Source organism: Entelurus aequoreus, linkage group LG11 (genome assembly GCF_033978785.1).
Source record: "Entelurus aequoreus isolate RoL-2023_Sb linkage group LG11, RoL_Eaeq_v1.1, whole genome shotgun sequence".
NCBI classification, from domain to species: Eukaryota; Metazoa; Chordata; class Actinopteri; order Syngnathiformes; family Syngnathidae; genus Entelurus; species Entelurus aequoreus.
In genome coordinates this window covers 24,420,559-24,433,632 of record NC_084741.1, presented here as the reverse complement: position 1 = coordinate 24,433,632, position 13,074 = coordinate 24,420,559, and the positions used below count along the sequence as shown (strand labels likewise).

General features: G+C 39.5%; 1 protein-coding gene across 5 annotated transcripts in view; it reads right to left on the bottom strand.

Moving 5' to 3' along the window:
- gabbr1a (gamma-aminobutyric acid (GABA) B receptor, 1a) overlaps positions 1–13,074 on the bottom strand; it is a 238,125-nt gene that overhangs the window by 33,840 nt on the left and 191,211 nt on the right. For all 5 annotated transcript variants that reach the window (XM_062062735.1, XM_062062732.1, XM_062062736.1 and 2 more), the window contains one exon: positions 10,099–10,176. In XM_062062735.1, coding sequence (XP_061918719.1) covers positions 10,099–10,176 — 78 coding nt within the window. The remainder of the gene's footprint in view (positions 1–10,098; positions 10,177–13,074) is intronic.

Below are 13,074 nucleotides of genomic sequence, written 5' to 3'. Positions count from 1 at the left end.
TGTTTAAAGACATGAAAACATCATTAATAGAACATACATAACCCAATTATCCTAATGAATCACTGTATATGGTTCAGTCCCAACAGTATTTAGGCACTAATATTTACATCTTGTGTTCATTTCACATCCACAGGTGTCACATTGATCAGTGTTATTATCCACAGTTTATTTACAGTATTACCACATTACTTCAGTTCATGTAATGTAAACATTTCATTCTTTTCGCCAAAATAGGACATACATTTATGAAAATAATTAAACATGTTTAGTATTGTTTACTCATATTTGAAAATAGGAAATAATAATAATGTGGGGACACTGACATATTGATAGATAGATAGTACTTTATTGATTCCTTCAGGAGAATTGCATGAAACAAGTGTAAAAATATTTACCTTCAAGATTGGTACACCACTGACAATAGTTTCAACAGACTACATAAGAACTTAATATTACAAAATAGTATTATATGCAAATTTATTTCAAATAAATTGTTAACTGGAATCAATAATGCGACTCTTTGAATTTCTGTAATTTCATATATTTTCACGTGGCTTTTTATTTTTAGAAAAACCCATTTATATTTCGCTAAGAAATAATTGGTTAATATTTAAAACAAACATGCGTATTTCGCAAGCAAATATTTTTTATCTTACCTCATCATTAACAACCCTGTCTGCAACTGAAGTGGGTAGATCTTTCCTCTCGATGTCTACGGCAGTTGTCGATGTAAACAAAAGATGAAGTCCGTAAGGTTTGCTCACTTTCGGTTGACATCCAAGAGTACCAGCTAGTGAAAAGTTTGTTTTCCTTGCTTCAAGTTGTTTCATATGTTTTTGGCGTTTCGCATGTACTTCCAAAGCCTTGAAACCTCGTGATCCATAGTCAATATTATCATGACACCACGTGCACAAAACCTTTCCGGGACGATCGATTTTCCGAATAAAATCACCGAACAAAGTCGTAACTTTCTTCTTCCTAACAGTATCAGTGATTTCCCTTTCCATCCAGTCCCATCGAAACTTATTTTTGACATGTTTATCAATTTATTTTACTCGTAAAGCGTCCTTTCTCTCGAGAACCGACATTGTTTACATATGGAAAATGGCCGTATAGTAACCATTATGAATGATGACGTTATTAACGTCATCATTCATAACAGATGTCCTGATTGGTCACAAGGAACATATCGACCAATCAACTACGGCGTAATATAAACTACGTCTCGAATCTTGATTTAGGATCGGAAAAAAAACGTAAAAACGGGAGATAATTTTTTTTTTTCTCCCCGAGATTAAAAAAGACGGAATTCCGACTTTAGACGGAAAAATCACATGCCTGTCAGTGACACCACCATTTTCAGGAGATTTGGATTCTATCGATCGCTGTCGATGACGTAAGAGGAAATGACGTAAGTAAGAGGAAATGACCTAAGAGGAAATGACCCCGGAAGTAAATGGGGGATAGGAAGGTTTTTGTAATGGGAAGAAAATTGGCGTGACAGCTGCTTACTGTAGAGAAGAAGCGCTTCTTCTTCTACGGGGGAAAAAGAAGTTGGCGGCTGCTTACCGTAGTTGCGAGACCTAAACTTTATGAAAATGAAGTTTAGGTTTGTTGTGGCTCAATATTGGTCCATATTTAAGGCGCAACGGATTATAAGGCGCACTGTTCAGCTTTTGAGAAAATTGGAGGTTTTTAGGTGCGCCTTATAGTGCGGAAAATACGGTAAAACATTGGATGGTTTTATAGAGGAAATAGATTGAATCCCCATTACCGCCATTGTTAGCTGACTCTTGCTCGCCTTTTTTTTTTTTTTTACAAATTAGAATGTATTAAAAAAATTAAAAACATATGTGTTGTTTCATAAAATGATTGTATGAGGATCTACTATACTATTTTAACTTCTTTCTGCTCCTTTTCATTCATAATTTACTTTATGTTTAATTGTATTTTTCTTCCTTTGTTTGATTTTTTATGAATGAAAATGAACTGAACTGAAATGTGGCAGCACGGTGGTAGAGGGGTTAGTGCATCTGCCTCACAATACGAAGGTCCTGGGTTCGACCCTGGATCTTTTTGTGTGGAGTTTGCATGTTCTCCCCGTGACTACGGGGGTTCCCTCCGGGTACTCCGGCTTCCTCCCACCTCCAAAGACATGCACCTGGGGATAGGTTGTTTGGCAACACTAAATTTGCCCTAGTGTGTGAATGTGAGTGTGAATGTTGTCTGTCTATCTGTGTTGGCCCTGCGATGAGGTGGCGACTTGTCCAGGGTGTACACCGCCTTCCGCCCGATTGTAGCTGAGATAGGCTCCAGCGCCCCCCGCAACCCCGAAGGGAATAAGCGGTAGAAAATGGATGGATGGATGGAACTGAAATGTGAATGATAGGCAAAAAATGCAGTTTCCCTTTAATACCGCAAATGTAGAAAACAGTAAATAACATTACCACCGTTAAAACCACAAAATTAAATAGTAAAGCAGAAGTTGTGGTTTTGGATCAGCCACAACGGTTGAACACACTGTTTTTCTATGAAAGTAAATAAAAGATTCTAAAAATGAAGGCCAACATAATTTCAGGGACTTTGTGTTATCCCTCTGGAAGGGTTTGCACATTTTGTTGTGAAACTTGCATTCATCCTCAACTAGTAATGTTTGATTCTAAAATACTCCGTTATCATCACCCATATGTATTATTACCAAACCTGCGTATTAATAATCACTATTTCATCAGAGAGAATATTTATGAAGTTAACACACCGTGTCCTTTTTTTAATAACAAATTAATTATTGGGGGCACAACAACAGTGTCTCTCTCCGTGAGCAGCCATCTTTGTTGTAAATTAAAAGCGGCGAGACTCCAAGAGTTAACAGCAGAATGATTCAGTCGTGCTGCAGCTTCTAACCAGAGGATTGCTCACTAATGAAGGTTCGAGAAGGGCCAGATGGACCAGGAGGAACTTGTTTTTCTTCGACACCCCCTCCTCCTCTACAGAGTCAGACCGACCACATGTGTGACGCCCTGCAGAGGTGTGTGTGTGTGTGTGTGTGTCTTTAAAAAACATCTCATGCTATACAACTGACAGAAATGTACGGAGATGCATGGTGTGTGTGTGTGTGTGTGTATATGTGTGTGCGCGCGTGTGCGTGTGCGTGTGTGAGAGAGCAATTGAGGTAGACAGCTTGAGAGAGTGAGAGAGTGTGTGTGTATTTGAGAGACATTTTGGGTGAGACAGCACCTGCGTGTATGCTGGTGTGAGTTAGATGGATAGAAATTGGGCAAAAATGTGTGTGTCTGTGTGCGTTAGTGAGAGAGAGATAGAGAAACTGGGTGAGAATATGAGTATGCGTGTGCGCGTGTGTAAGGAAGAAAGACAGAAATTGGGTAGGAATATGTGTGTACAGGATGTGCGAATATAAGTGTGGGTTTGTGTCTGTTGAAGAGATAGAAGTGTGTGTGTGTGTGTATGTGTGCGCGTGTGAGACAGCCCCCCAAGAAGCTAGATAGAAATTGGGTGACAGTGTGAGTGTGTGTGTGTGTGTTTGTGTGTGTGTGTGTGTGTAAGAGAGACAGATAGAAATTAGGTGAGAACACGTGTGTGTGTGTGTGCGTGTGCGTGTGTGAGAGCGCCACGTGAAGCTGATGTGTAAGATGTCAGCGGAGGGCGTCGGAATGTTGCCCCCCCGGGGGTCATGGGGTGTCAGGACACTGTGCGGAGACGTCACTGTGGCAACACAGCTGAAGTTTCAGCGGCGCCATCTGCCTGACTGGTGACAAAATCAACTCGCCACATTGCCGCGTGACATGTGACACAAAAGGCCTGCTACCCGGTCTTTTTTTTTTTTTTTTGAAGATTTCTTCTTAACACCGAAATTGTTTCTGCTTTATGAAGCTGAGGACGGCTTCACACCTCCACATGACCTCCATGCCGGTGTAATATCAGCTCACACTTTCTATTGATAGCGACTTGTGTTCACTAAGTGTGCAGGTGTTCAACACCTGGCGTGAGAATAACAACTTGGAACTTCCCGTCTCACACATTTAGCGGCGCTCATGCATGAAGGTCTAAATCAGGGGTGTCCAAACATTTTGCCTCTGAGGGCCAAAAGCGATTTTTACCATGTAACAGCACCACAAGTGAGGAATTTAGCCTCATACCGCCCTAGACAGTAGAAAGGGGATTCATATGGACCCGTTGGTCACGGTTTACCTGACACATGAAATGTGACAGTTGGGGGGGTGGGTGAGGGGGGGTGGTTCACTGTCCACTTTAGCCGCCAGATGGCAGTGGAGTGTTGAATATCTTAAAATGTGTTTTGTGGCAATTCCAACTTTGATCAAAGCGCCAGTTGCTATGTAGAGTGACACTTTCCATCATTTTCAGCAGACTGCATTGCCAAAGGATAAAGAAAAAACCTTTCCTCTCATGTGCGATCCACCCAGGAATGGGGCCATATGAATCCCTCCCCTACTGTATAACTATAAGGTAGTAGAGATTGTCAATTGCCTAATTCAGTTTACCACAACTCTGCCTCATGTACATATTTTCAACCTCAAAACATTGAAGGGGTGTCAAAAAAAAAAATGTTCTAATTAATCCCAATTCTTATTTGTAACGATTCTTAATTGATTAAAAAAATAAAAATGTGTTTAAAAATTTTTTTCAAAAATAAATACAAATAAAAATAATAATAATATATATATATATATCATACTTGCCAACCCTCCCGTTTTTAGCGGGAGAATCCTGATATTCAGCGCCTCTCCCGACAACCTCCCGACAGAGATTTTCTCCCGACAAACTCCCTGTATTCAGCCGGAGCTGGAGGCCACGCCCCCCCCCAAAAAAGTCTGCCGCAGCTGCGATTGGACCTGACCAGCCTCCGGGTACAAGTACTGGAGTACCAATTGCTTGCCAGGGAAGATCTTCCCCAGGAAGCAAGGATTGACCGGTTTTGGGCCATGCTAGGGAGAGATGGAAGATTCCACACTCTCGTGCATTTGATGAAAGCACTTTTGTGCGTGCCACACAGCAATGCATCATCAGAGAGGGTGTTCAGCATGGTTAGAAAAATAGTGACAGAGAATAGAAAGAGGATGGACAATTCAACCCTTAACAAAGCATTGTAAGTACAACAATGAGTAGATGAGTGTTGTGTGTGTATATGTGTAAATAAATGAACACTAAAATTCAAGTATTTATTTTATTTATTTATATAATAAAATTAAAAATAATAATATATATATATATATAGCTAGAATTCACTGAAAGTCATGTTTATATATATATATATATATATATATATATATATATATATATATATATATATATATATATATATATATATATATGAAATACTTGAGTTGGTGAATTCTAGCTGTAAATATACTCTCCTCTTAACCACGCCCCTAACCACGCCCCCGCCCTAACCACGCCCCCCACCTCCCGATATTGGCGGTCTCAAGGTTGGCAAGTATGATATATATATATACAGTATATATATATATATTTATATATATGTTTGTTTGTTTTTATCCGTCCTTTCCAGCCACTCAGGCTAATCATATTGTTGATGTAGATGATCAATCTGCAGATTGACTTTAGAAAAGAGAAATGTTGAATACTTCTCTTGTTGACTTATTTGTATTTGACTTCACTAAATGTTTGGGTAGATTTTGTTTTAAAACAAAACCAAGTTTATTTTAAGTAATAGAGAAATGTATTAGAGCTGTTTATCTACTGTATGGAAGAATGTTTATAAAAAATTTACATTGTGAATCGAAAATTTAGATTTCATTCTGAATCGAATCGTTACCAAATGAATTGTGTGGTGCTCAAACATTCACAACCCTATGAAAGCTAATTTTCAACAGATTTTGCCATTTCCAGGTGTTGTTCTGAAACCAGCTCCTCTTGGTATTTTATCCGATTGCTTTCAAACTTTACCCAGACCGATTAAACATATGGGGGATGCTAAATTTCGAAGCGTTTAGGTTTTCATTATAGGGTGTGGGCGAAGCATGGTGACCAAGATTACCCTTTTCCAAAGAGCGCCAAAAAGTTACAACTTTACCGTAGAGCAGGGGTCTCAAATTCAAATGCAACTAATTAGCCTGTTAAAAAAGAAAAGAAAAATAATCTGTAAATTTTACGATAAAAAACAGAAATTTACCGTAAAATTTACGGTGGTTGAAAATTGTATCATTGTTGTTTTTCGGTAACATTCTGGTGACTGAGCTGCCAGTTTTTTTACTGTGCAATAATACATTGAAAAACAGCGTCACTGTTATTTTTACCGCAAAATTCTGGCAACTAAGCTGCTACTTTTTTCCCCATTCATCCATTTAACAATCTTCTTCCACTCATCCCAAGTCGGGTCGTGGGGGCAGCAGCCCAGACTGCCCTCTCCACAGCCACTTCGTCCCGAGGCGTTCCCTAACCAGCTGGGAGACATAATCTTTCCACCGTGTCCTGGGTCTTCCCTGTGGTCTCCGGCCGGTCGGACGCACCCTACACTGGCGTTCGGGGAGTGGGGGGCAGTCTGATTAAATGCCTGAACCACCTCACCTGGCTCCTCTTGATGTGTACTTTTTTTTTTTTTGTAACCATAAAATCGATGTTCCCTGTTTTTACAGTGCATTAATGATTCTCAGTGTTTCCCACACATTCATTTATTTGTGGCGGCCCGCCACGAAATAATTCTGTCCGCCACGAATAAAAAAAAATTAAAAATTAAAAATTAAAAAAAAAAAATATATATATTTTTTTTTTTTTTGTGTCCTCTCCAGCTTCTCAGGCAAATCATATAGTTGATGTAGATGCCCATATCGGCTGTTCAGATTTACTTTACAAAAGAGAAGTGTAGGATACTTCTCTTGTTGCCTTATTTGTATTTGACTTTATTAAATGTATTTATATTAGAAACACAACATGTGTATATAACAAAGGGTGCAAAGTCTGCAGGCAGTAGGAAACACATGGTTAAGTGTAGGGAGTAAAACTGATGGCAGTCTAAAGTTCAAGATTTTTGGAGCTCTTTGTTCAGTGGATCAGATGTTTGATGAAGCTCTGTGTCTATCTACCACCACTACTGTTTTCTGTTTATTTGTTACTGACTGTGGCAGGACACCTCTGCCTCTGTTTCACTTTATGTTGCTGGTAAATAATATGGTTGTAGTAGTAGGCTAAAGTTAAATGATTTAGTATGCACTAATTAAAGGGGCAGGGCTTTAAGAGACATTTTAGCTTTTATATTTTATAAGATATATTTTTTATAAGAACCACAATTAATAAATATATTTCAGTGAATAACTTATTGTTCAAATCTGTATATAAATATGTACATAAAGTTTTGTAATTATATTGTAAAATGGATGGATGGATGGATGGATGGATGGATGGATGGATGGATGTCCGTTTAAAACAAAACTGTTATTATTAATTAGTAAGTATACATTTTTTGAGCCTTTTTAGAGAAAATCATATCATTGTAGTAAATTATGAAAATTACTCGATGATGTCATGGTGACCACGCCCATAGCCACGCCCCCACCGCCACAGGTATCTTGGCAGTCTATGGGAAACACTGATTCTACAATACATTTCTGACGACAGAGATGCCAGGTTTTTTTTACTTTTTCTAACGTTTTTTAATGATTGTACAGCTTGAAAGAGATCAGTATGAATATGAATTGAATTTGGTAACCACCCATTGGCGGGCCAAATGAAATTACACAGAACCTCCCTGGTCGAAATACACTTCGAAATGTACACTGTGTTCACTGTATACCTTGCAGTACCTCGTTTTTCATATGCCCCACTTTATGGAAAATCTTCACCCCAATTTATTGTACGGCTAAATATTACACACAACAAACACGTCCGTTTACCCGCGCATCATTCCGTGGAAACAAAGAATCCAAGCCTTGGCGACTCTGTCCGTCCTATTTTTTTTGATTGACTACGATTGCGAAATTATCCACCACAGGGCCAAAGAAAGTTGCGAGTGAAAGCACTTTGATAAAGAAAGTGAGAAACACTGATGAATTCAAGAAAGGTGGCGCCCGTGTTCCCGTCCTCCCTCTTTGCTCATTGCCATCTTCGCCAACGAGAGTGTGCAATAAAAGTAAAAGTGATGTTAAATGTTTATTATTGCATTTAAACTACTACATTTGGATGTGCAGTATTTTTTATGGGAAAAAGTGCTTGGGTTTTTGGGAGGTTCAGGTTGAGTCTGACCTTTCGGAACAAATTATTAATGAAAATCGATATACAAGATGTATATTTTTCTATTTTAATTGAAAAATATATGTAAATTTAACTCATTTTAATTACAGACATCTTAACTTATTGTATGATATTTACAGCAAGATTTTACCATACAGTGGGCGTTAACCTTTATTTTTTATTATTATTTTTTTATTATTTTTTTTATTGATCTTTAAAATATGCTAAATGCAGAAAACTTCAAACTGATTGATAAATGAAATATAATCCATCACATAGTCAGTATTATATGAACCGTGAACCGTAGCACAATTTAACTACCTAGTCATGTGAACGGTTTGATATGTATTTATTGTTGTGTTGAAGACTGAAAAAGGAAGTGAACAATTATGTTACAAATTATTTCTAGACAGAAAAAGTGTAGGATTAAATAAGATCTGCTTCTTCCTACTCCTTTTCAGACATGTGGGAATGTGAAAGTGTAAACATTGTAACTGTATACATATTCGAAACACATCACTATGTTGTTATTTTCTTTTCACTACTCGTTTGTTTTTTTTCTCTTCTTTTTTCAAAAAAACACCTGAAATAAATCGGAACCCCTAAATAGACGGCTGCGTCTCATATGCACATAATTTGTGTGTGTTAACGATTGTAAGATACATCCTCAGATGCACTGGGACACATCCTCAGTGATGTGCCTGAGATCACCGGGGGTTTCGGGTCTTTCAACATCATACCCCCTCCCTCAGGTGACCCAGCCAGGGTTGATCAGACCCCAGCTTGTGTCCCAGTAGCATTGGCCCACAGTTCGCTATCCAGTGCGATCCAGTGTCCTTGATGGAGAAAAAATATATATATTAAAATCGCAACAGAGCGTTGCCATGGAGACGCGGCTCTGTAACAGTTGCCACAGCGATTAGACGAAAGAGCTGAGCTGAAGTGGTTGTTAGGGCGACCGCGGAGCGAGAGAGGTACGGAAGAAGAAAAAAAAAGGGGAGGGAGTGAGGAAGTAGGAGAGCAAACAAGTGGATGAGTTCACTTAAGAAGCTCTCAGTGTGACGACCCTAAAATGTCCAACAAGAAACGGAAACGTCCTCCTCACTGAGTCAGCAGCGACTTGTGTGAGGAACGACAAGCTCCGCGAAGGAAATGACCTCCGACCCGGAATCAGCTGCTGTGCCTTCAGGAGTAACGCCTCATTCTCCTCAAAAGTTACATTTTTATGGCACCGCAGCATGCAGCATTGATGAATAGCACACTCACGCAAGTATGTCAGCCCACCAGGGAGGGTCAATGCCCCGCAAAAACGGACTTGGTGACACGAGAAACTATTTTGAAATAGGCGGCATGGACAAAAGTATTGGGACGAGTGGCTAATCCATCTACAGTAGATGTCTAAACTGTTCACATCAAAGACTGTGAAGGTTAATTTGTATCTTTATTACGAAAGCTTTTTTTGGACTTTTATTTAACAACATCTTTTGTGAACTGGATTTTTTTTTTACATCATACGTATATGGTGACAATTTCATTGAATAAGAAATACAGGAAAACTCTCGCTGAGCAGAAGGGACGTTTTTGTTGGTTATAGTATTTCTGTTGTTTGATTTAAATAAACAAGAGCATCAGTTGTCCGGTGATGACTGCTTAACAATGAAAATAAACATCCTTGGATGACAAATAGGACGAGTGGAGCTATTGACAGATTTAAGCCAAATCTTGCGCGTCCTGTCCCTTCCCAAGGACAATACACAAGATTTGAGTCCCAGTCTCTTTGTTGTTGCTAATGTCTGACGCACACTGCAGTCTTTTAACATCTTGCATTTTTTTGTAGCTTTGTCCAAAAAAAACAAAAAAAACTGATCTCACCGATCCAGACGTCGTTGCCAAACCAGGAGAGGTTCTTCTGAGAGCTGTCATAGTAGCCGATCTTCTTGTAACTGCCCCCTGCGCGGGAAAGAGAGTAGACATCATCACAGCCGGAACAGACTTATATTTTATCGAGGACGTAATTAATGCAACAGATAAAAAGGCGCACAAAAACCTACTTATGAACGATGTTATGCAAGACTGAAGCACAGTCAGCATCTAAAAGAGTGCGCTTTGCTTTTTGGGTGGGGGGTTGTGTGTATTTTTTGTGATACTACCACAGCAAGCTAATGAACACAGAACCAGAAATGATAATGATTAGGGGTGTCAGAAGCATCTTTTCTCTCCCCATACTACACTGATATTAGTGATCATACTTTAGAGTGTCAAGATCCGATATTGATACCGCTTGATATCAGCAAAAAAAAACAAGTATCGGAAGATATTGGCTTGCATCTCAAATCTCTGATATCAGATCCGATACAACCAGTCCTGCAGATTTAAAGTTGGACAGACAGTTAACATCTAAAATGTCCTCCAATAAACACACTTCTGTTATAGTCAAGCCATTGACAAAAAGGTAAACATATAGGCTACTAGGAGCTAGCAGCTACACAGCAGCGAAGCACACAATAACACACAAACTCGACATACATAATAAGTGTCCTTAATTAAACAATATTGCAGACTAAAACAACACATTTGTGAATATAAACAAGTATCAAATAGTTATAGTTGCATATCACTTACACATACAAACTCACCAAAGCTGAAGTGTATTACAAAGTATCCAGTAACAAACGTGTCCACATTATTCAACTTACTGCGTCATGACTAGGGCAGCAACTATCTACTGTTTTGATAGTCGACTCCTCATCGATTGTTTTAACGATTAGTCAACTAATCAGATTATGAATGACACACCTATTCTTTTTGTTTAAATTCAGCTCGATATATTTTTAGACATTTTGCAACTAACAATAAAGACAATAAAGATGACTACTTTGTTCAGAATATTTGTTTACGGTGCTGCTCCTTAGGCTGCTACAAAATAGAAAAATGCCTATTTTCCAAAGGTATGTAGACAAATTTTAGCTAGCAGGCTTTGGCCTAAATCAAAGCTATTGTTTTCAACAGTTAGCGAGCAAACTATCTTGCCGACGAGAGTCACAGACTGCATCCTCCAAATGTCAAGCGTGCCTCCACTTTAAATGCACAGTGCCGTGAAAAGCCAGGTCCACTTTGCAAGTTGAGCGACTTAACTGTATTTTTGACATTTTTGCGGTGAAACGTTGCCATACTTTTGATGTTTTCGCTCACGGTGTTGTTGCAGTGGCCACAGCCATTTTCCTCTTTGTGTTGCTGACTGCGCTGATTCACGCATCTTCGTTTCCCGCCGGAAAAACACAAGCGATGACGTCACCGACCATAATCAACAAGTAATTTACAAGTAACCTACTCAGTGGCCTAGTGGTTAGAGTGTCCGCCCTGAGATCGGTAGGTTGTGAGTTCAAATCCCGGCCGAGTCATACCAAAGACTATAAAAAAATGGGACCCATTACCTCCCTGCTTGGCACTCAGCATCAAGGGTTGGAATTGTGGGTTAAATCACCAAAATGATTCCCGGGCGCGGCACTGCTGCTGCCCACTGCTCCCCTCACCTCCCAGGGGGTGAACAAGGGGATGGGCTCATGACCTTAATTGAATGAATTATTGTAACCACTAGGTGTCGCCAAGTCACAAATTAACACTCCACTTCAAAATCTGGCATCAGGGTCATGTTTTTATATCTATATATCTGTGTTTGACTAATCTAACGTGATCAAACCTTTTCTAACATTGCACACTACACAATATGAAAACTATGTGCTATGATTCCCGCTGATATCGTATCGGGTTAATATTGGTATCGGCCAACATTCAAGGTTCCAATATTGGTGTCGTATCGGAAGTTAAACAATTGTATTGGGACAGCCCTATTGCTTACCTTTTGTATATGACTTCACTAAAAATAAAGGACTGCAGGACTTATTGTATCGCAGCGCTCGTATCGCACATTTTAGATGCGATTCCATTTAATCCCATACTTGTTTTTTCTGCTGATATTAGACCGATTTCCATATGGGATCTGGACACACCTAATAACGATCAAACTGTGTCTATAATAATAATATAATGCCAAACCTTTTTTTTTTGAGCAAATAATCATTAACTTTAGAATTTGATGCCAGCAACACGTGACAAAGAAGTTGGGAAAGGTGGCAATAAATGCTGATAAAGTTGAGGAATGCTCATCAAACACTTATTTGGAACATCCCACAGGTGAACAGGCAAATTGGGAACAGGTGGGTGCCATGATTGGGTATAAAAGTAGATTCCATGAAATGCTCAGTCATTCACGAACAAGGATGGGGCGAGGGTCACCACTTTGTCAACAAAGGCGTGAGCAAATTGTTGAACAGTTTAAGAAAAACCTTTCTCAACCAGCTATTGCAAGGAATTGAGGGATTTCACCATCTACGGTCCGTAATATCATCAAAGGGTTCAGAGAATCTGGAGAAATCACTGCACGTAAGCAGCTAAGCCCGTGACCTTAGATCCCTCAGGCTGTACTGCATCAACAAGCGACATCAGTGTGTAAAGGATATCACCACATGGGCTCAGGAACACTTCAGAAACCCACTGTCAGTAACTACAGTTGGTCGCTACATCTGTAAGTGCAAGTTAAAACTCTCCTATGCAAGGCGAAAACCGTTTATCAATGACACCCAGAAACGCCGTCAGCTTCGCTGGGCCTGAGCTCATCTAAGATGGACTGATGCAAAGTGGAAAAGTGTTCTGTGGTCTGACGAGTCCACATTTCAAATTGTTTTTGGAAACTGTGGACGTTGTGTCCTCCGGACCAAAGAGGAAAAGAACCATCCGGATTGTTATAGGCGCAAAGTTGAAAAACCAGCATCTGTGATGGTATGGGGG